The sequence below is a fragment of the Prionailurus bengalensis genome, chromosome D1, assembly GCF_016509475.1.
Source record: "Prionailurus bengalensis isolate Pbe53 chromosome D1, Fcat_Pben_1.1_paternal_pri, whole genome shotgun sequence".
In the NCBI taxonomy this organism is placed as follows: Eukaryota; Metazoa; Chordata; class Mammalia; order Carnivora; family Felidae; genus Prionailurus; species Prionailurus bengalensis.
In genome coordinates, this window is record NC_057346.1 from 62224585 (window position 1) to 62232228 (window position 7644).

General features: G+C 42.9%; 1 protein-coding gene across 1 annotated transcript; it reads right to left on the bottom strand.

The window, feature by feature from the left end:
* Nucleotides 1-1361: 1361 nt before the first annotated feature.
* On the bottom strand, nucleotides 1362-2309 carry LOC122482598 (olfactory receptor 52H1). Its single transcript, XM_043578907.1, has one exon. The coding sequence runs from the start codon at nucleotides 2307-2309 to the stop codon at nucleotides 1362-1364; it is 948 nt and encodes a 315-aa protein (XP_043434842.1).
* Between the last annotated feature and the right edge of the window lie 5335 nt (nucleotides 2310-7644).

Sequence of the window (7644 nt, forward strand, 5' to 3'; positions counted from 1 at the left end):
AATAAACTCAAAAGGGATGAAAGACCTAAACATAAGACAAGAAGCCATCAAAATCCTAGAGGAGAAAGCAGACAAAAACCTCTTTGACCTTGGCCGCAGCAACTTCTTACTCAACACATCTCCAGAGGCAAGGGAAATGAAAGCAAAAATGAACTATTGGGACCTCATCAAAATAAAAAGCTTCTGCACAGTGAAACAATCAGCAAAACTAACAGGCAATGGACAGAATGGGAGAAGATATTTGAACATAACATATGAAATAAAGGGTTAGTATCCAAAATCTATAAAGAACTAATCAAACTCAACACCTAAAGAATAAATTATCCAGTGAAGAAACAGGCAAAAGACATGGATAGACACTTCTCCAAAGAAGACATCCAGATGACCAACCAACACATGAAAAAATGCTCAATGTCACTCATCCTCAGGGAAATACAAATCAATACCACAATGAGATACCACCTCACATCTGTCAGAATGGCTAACATTAACAACTTGGGCAACAACAGATGTTGGCAAAGATGCGGAGAAAGAGCATTTCTTTTGTACTGCTGGCGGGAATGCAAACTGGTGCAGCCACTCTGGAAAACAGTATGGAGGTTCCTCAAAAAATTAAAAATAGAACTACCCTGCGACCCAGCAATTGCACTACTAGGTATTTATCCAAGGGTTACAGGTATGCTGTTTCAAAGGGGCACACGCACCCCAATGTTTATAGCAACACTATCAACAATAACCAAAATATGGGAAGAGCCCAAATGTCCATTGAAAGATGAATGGATAAAGATGTGATGTGTATATAGATAGATACATACATACATACATATATACAATCGAGTATTACTTGGCAATGAGAAAGAATGAAATCTTGTTATTTGCAACTATGTGGATGGCACCAGAGGGTATTATGCAAAGTGAAATTAGCCAGTCAGAGAGAGACAAATATCATATGACTTCACTTATATGAGGAATTTAAGATACAAAATAGATGAACACAAGGGAAAGGAAGCAAAAATAATATAAAAACAGAGAGGGGGACAAAACATAATAGACTCTTAAATACAGAGAACAAACTGAGGGTTGCTGAAGGATTGGGGAGATGAGATAAATGGGTAAGGGGCATTAGGGAGGACACTTATTGGGATGAGCACTGGGCGTTATACATAGGGGATGAATCAGTGGAATCTATTCCTGAAATCATTATAGGACTGTATGCTAAGTAACTTGGATGTAAATTGAAAAATAAAGAAAAGAAAAGAAATGAAAATAAATGAAAAAATAAATAGAATTAGTTTTTCTTTCTATCTTACTACATTAATATCCTCCATTAAATGTCAGCTTTTCCATAATACATTGAAACATCATTCTGTAGCCTTGGTAGAAAACAAAAGTATGACCTTATCTCGGATCTGCTTGGTCTTCACTCCATAGACAATGGGGTTGAGTGCAGGCGGAATAACAATGTAGAGGTTGGCAAACAGGATGTGGAAAGTGAGGGAGACATTGTGCCCAAAGCGATGGGCAAGGATGGAGAAAAAGGCGGGTGTATAAAACATGAGGATGACACAGACATGGGAACCACACGTGCCAAGGGCTTTGTGGCGGGCATCCAGGGAGGGGAGGCGGAAGACGGCACGGAGGATGAGGCTGTAAGAAACGGCAATGAGAATCACATCTGAGATGACCGTCATGATGGGGACACCAAAGCCATACCAGATATTGACGGAGATGTCAGCACAGGCGAGCCGGGCAACACCTATGTGCTCACAGTATGTGTGCGGTATGATGCGTGTCCTGCAGAAAGGCAGGCGTGTGAGCAAGAATACAACTGGCAGGATAATGCAGAAGCTTCGAAAGGAGATACCCACTGCAATCTTGATGATGGTCCTGGGAGTCAGAATAGTGGTGTACCTCAGGGGAGAGCAGATGGCCACGTAGCGGTCAAATGCCATGGCCATCAGGATGGCTGAATCCAGGACAAAACTATAGTGGAGGAAGAACATTTGTGTAAGACACCCTGGGAATGTGATTTCTCGAGCCCCGAGCCAAAAGATACTGAGTGTCCTGGGAACACCAGCTGTGGACAGGACGAGGTCACTCACGGCCAGCATGGCGAGAAAGGAAAACATGGGTTTGTGAAGGCTACGCTCCACCGTGATGAGGTAGAGAAGGATGCAGTTTCCCACCACGGCCACAATGTAGATGATACAGAAGGGAATCCCAATCCACACATGGCATTGCTCCAGGCCTGGGATCCCCACCAGAATGAAGGGTCCTGGGTTGTAATTGCTCAGGTTGAAAGTGACCATGGTCGAACACGGTGACACAGGCCTCAGGTCCTGAGGACAGAGGGTAGTAGAGAGTAGTTAGGGTCACGTGAGTCACTCTCACTTCCAACCACTCATGACTATTGACTCCTAAAGATAAGATGATTTATCATTCAACATGGGACACCTTTGAAGTGAAAATAGGTTGACATTAAAACGACTGCAGGTAACTTGCATAATCCTGGATTGTCTCAGATATATTGAGATATATAGTCATACTACCTAACGAGAATATGTTCATTCTTCTGGCCACCTTTGTCCTGTAAACAACTCCTCCAAGCAGCTTTCCAGATGGGCTGCAATCACTCTTCTCATTTTATGGTACGCCACGGATACAAGTTTAAAATTACAGCACATACTTTTTCCAGGTGGAAATAGTTTCTGTGAATTCACAGACATTATTGTTTGCTTGGTCTTGACAAGACCTTGACAAGATCTGCTTGCTCTGTCATGTGGAATTTCAAAATTTGTCCCAGGATACTTGCTTGCTCTTTCAAGGATCTGTGATGACCATGGCTCTCAGTTTTGTGAGGTCAACACCCCTTCATGGCCATCCAAAAATATAGTCAATTCAGCAAACACAATTTGAGTTCCTACTCTACACTGGATAATACGTATAACAAATAAAAATTAGCAAAGTTCCATCTAGTGAAGTTCTTGGGTCCTTATGCCTCTCCTCCCCGCACACACAAAAAAACCTCATTTTCAAGTACCCCTTAGCTATACAGCTGTATAACATCCTAACATTTGAACTAATAACACTCCAAGTTGAGATTTCTGTCCAGAAGACAAGTGTGTCCTCATAAACTCATATCCTATTAGATATAAACATAGGCCCCTCGAGATACATCGTCTCAGATACACACAATTTATATTTATGATCTCAAATATTCCCTGATATACTTACATTCTCTCATACATTTCACCATAATAGATTCACCTACCTATGCTCCTACAAGATACACTCCCCCTAGCACCTTGCTCTCTGTGTCACACATACTCACACAGACCTTACACATATGCATACACCATACATATCATACACAAGGCGCACACCATACAAACACATGGCGACAAAAATATAAACAACATATTTCATAAATGAATTATGGAACTACTAGTTGCCATGTACGTTTTTACTTGCAAAGCTGCTCTTTCAAAGACTAGTTTCCTTACCTTCTTCTTCCTCCAGTGATGTCAGTACATAGGAAGTTACTTATAATCTACACATAACCAACCATAGAGCGAGGCCAAGCACTCCCAGGAGCAGCACTGGGAGAGGAAGATGGTGATGTTCCTACACCTACGATTCCTGGACTTACAAGGCCAAGCTCATGTTCAGCCTTGTGCCAACCCCCCGCGTTTTAGCTCATTCTAAGGCCCAGCTCGTCAGACTTACTTTTATCACTCTTCTGCTTTTGGGAAATGGAAACAAAATACTCTCTTCTTTTCTTTCTGAACCCCCCATTTCTATCAGTAAAAAGGTGTAAAAACACTTTTCTTGGAGCAACAGAACCCTCCTCCATAGCATCTCCTTTGTGTTAGGTTCTGGGCTCTGGGAACACATTCACTGTTCAAAGGTGGCCACAGTCCAGCTCCCGTTTGCTGAGTATTCCTGCTCTCCAGCTGAGTGACCTTCATCTGGTTCTTAAGCACGGAGGGCACCTAGTCACCACCTGTCACCAACAGGAGAGAGCTGATTAAGTTGTTCAGGCTTCTTGTGAAAAGTTCCATCCATGTGCTGCTCACGTCCTAGAACAAAACTCACATCAGGTCCTTGAAACCAGTGCTTGGAATCGCTTCTCTCCCAGCTCCTGTGAGGTCGTCCTTTATTCACACCTATGCGAGGAGGGATCTTCTCTAGTTTTTGTGTGTCATGCACTCAGACACAACGCATCTTCATACAGTCATCCAAGCATCTACAAACACACATACGGACACACATGGGGCGAGTGAACTCTGAGGCTTGTCATTCTAAGGTCAGATGAATCTGGAATGTGGGGCAATCTATGAAAGAGTCCGGTCAGTTCACCAAGTCAGTGCCACCAATAGAGTACAGGGAACATAGATGTTAAAAATACTTTTCTAGATTAAATGAATTTAAGAAAGTGAAAGAAGAAATTCTTGATTGGATTCTGTTGAAACAAATCAGTAATGGACTATGATGTATAATTGTGGGAATTTAAATAAGACTCAGGTAATGGATGATATAAAATATAAGTACTCATTTTATTAAATTTTGTGTGTATAGCATTATGGTAGATAAGCGCATACACACACACACACACACACACACACACACACAGATGCCACAGTATCTCAGTAAAGTATGGGCCATAAGGATATGCTATGGAGCCAGATGGATGAGCACTTTCGTCCCAGATCCATATTTATTGTCAACCTGTGTGGACATACCTGAACGATAATCCTTAGGTCCCACATTTTTCAAAAGAGCCTAATATCTATAATTCTCATTTATTATAAGGACAAATAATAGATCATATTTGATATCACCTGTATCATCAGATGAGACAGACAGATGCATATACTAACCAGAGTATCCCCGGCACACACACACACACACACACACACACATCTGCACACTTATCCCACGTTTTAGGTGAGGACGGTGAGTCCTTGTCACATGTCGGACCCAGAAGTTTGCTGAACTCAGTTACTTGGCCATGCTTAACCCAGGTGTATGACTGTGCATCCGTTCAAATCTTTTGTGGTCCCTTAAATGGAGTATCTGTGCGAGTCATGTGACCATGACCTGGACTTCTAAGTGGAAATCACTCCAGAAAGGAAGCGACAGTCTCAGTGCATGTCTTCTGGAAATGGAGCCCTGAGCATTCACCCAACCCCTCTTTCTGGCCAGTCCTGGTCCAGGCCCCACACCACAAACAGCCAACACTCACCTATTCATAGAGATTGGGCCAGACCAGAAGAAGAAAGGTCATACTGAGAGATAGCCAGAAACTGCAGGAGGAGCAAACACACCAAACAAAGAAAAAAATGGACGGGAAAGCCCGGGACTGGTGGACAGGTAGATTCCCTGCCCATTTATTATTTCTGGCTGATGTTCGATGGGGGGAGGAAGAGGTAAATAGGGCCTCAGAGACATCCTATCACTCTCAAGGGGAGAATGGAAAGAAGTTCACGTTAACCCTGCCCATGCCTGGCAGTTCCTATTGCCTACAGTTGTTTATTTTTATGTTTTGCATCACACGTGAGCCCGTATGCATACGGGACATGGCTGTGCACATGCCCACCTGCTACATCTCCTCAGGTTCCAGCTCATGTCCTTGCCTCTGTGCTAAAGGGCTTGGATGACGCACTTAATGTGTGCAAGAAGGTGGTAATACAGTACCTACCTCTCGAGATTCTAGAAGGGTGACCAACTAGATAGAACAGTGCTTGTGAAAATGTCTAACACAGTGCGGGCTCACTGAGCCCTTGTTAAACTGCTCACATGGCCCATGTCAAGATGCTCTACTGCCTTCAAAGTGGGGCCCCAGCATATGCCTTCATAGGCTCCACAGTGGATCTCTGTGCCTTGTTTTCCCCTGGGGGCCCAATGCATATGTGGATGTGAGCATTACAACCGGAAAACAAGAAAGTGGGTTGGCACTGCCTCTACGGAGGCAGAGGAGAGCAGATCCTGGATGCTATTTCCTTTGATGGCCAAAGTCAGTATGTTGCCCTTGGCAATCCAGTGGCTGCTGTTTTGCAATATCTTTGCCTGAACATCCCATTTTTATTTGAAATCCATCACGTCCTGAACTGCATCCACTCCCCACCCTAGCCCTGCTCCTAGTGCTCCCAGGATCAGCAAATGTCACTTTACTGCTCATGAGGATTGAGGTTTCTTATAAAAATGTGCTGCTAAGCCCTTTTAAAATGCCCTCGAGCCATTCCCTTCTCTGTCTCATTGTCCAGCTACCTTCACTTCTTACCTACATCACTCTCATGGTTTCCTAAAGGATCAGCGTATTTCCTTGTGTCTCCCTCCTGCCTCTCCCCTCTGCACACTGCTCCTCCTACCTTGTGTATCTGATCATGTCCTCCCTTCGCTTCAATCCTGTTCTGTTCTCACCTCTGAGTCCTGGCACCTGCTACTTCCAGTAGTTTTGTCAGTCTTCATGTTTATTTTCCTCTTATCTTTACGTTTTCCTTAATGGGACTCAACCTCAATTGAAACACTAATATAATTTTTATTGGTAAAAACCAATATGAACAATAAAGTACAATCTTGTGGGAAGACTACCAGATATGCCCACCTACACTCTTGGTGGCTTGGAGGCCCAGGTCTGTTTAGACCTGACAGGCGCTTATCCCTCAGATCAGCAGCCGGGTCACTGTCCCTGGGACGGCACAGCCAGAGTCTCTGTCTCTATGCTTGCATAGATATTGGTCAATAACCCTGAGTAGTGGACCCCAAATTGCCAATTGTTGGTCTTTGTCTCATCCACAGGCATATTTCCTTCTGGTTGGACACACTGTACAAAACTTTCATTTGTTCCAATGGCTGTCGTTTTAAATCCTGTATCGCAAGACTGTTGAAAATAACGGTCAAATGCACAATGGTGTTTTGTTTGATGTACTAGAAGTGGAAGTTCCTCGGCCAATATTTTACAGGAAGAGGAGATATGTTTAAGTCATATAGGTGTACAATCCTTACCTTTGGTGTAATCTGTCCCCTTCTGGAAACGTCTGCATTCCCTTGTTGATTATGTGGAGCAGAGCTGGTTATGGAAACTTGAATGAGTCTCATGTGAACACCTGGTCCAATCAGAAGGTTATGTAGAACTTGCAGCTTAGTGTTGTCTAATAAAAATCATTGTCTTGGGCTAATAAAAATCATTGTCTCAGTTAATGATTTCCACTGGACTAAATAGGAATGTGCCCCGGTGCCCCTTCCCACTTTATTTATAATTTACATCCTAAAAAATTGAGTCGCACCTCTCAGCCTTCCCACTTCCTTAAATATCATCAAAAACTATTATTTCACACACAGATATTATGGTTCTATTCGCAAGATCGAAGGGTAGCACCTTAATGGACAACTGGCCCTCTGTCTAGGATGCCCCATAGGAGTCCTGACCCACTATTTCAAAATGGTATTTCCTACAATTCAATCACCACCATGTCTGTAGCAGTATGTTTAACTTAAAATCATGTTACTTTTAAAAAAGTGATTTAGTGGTGAAATGAGTAAGGAGGAATTTCCTTATGCCTATTTGAATATTTTATACACGCTAAGTTTGGCCCCTATCAATTACTTGAACTGCTATTTCACTATTTTGCACAGAATGAA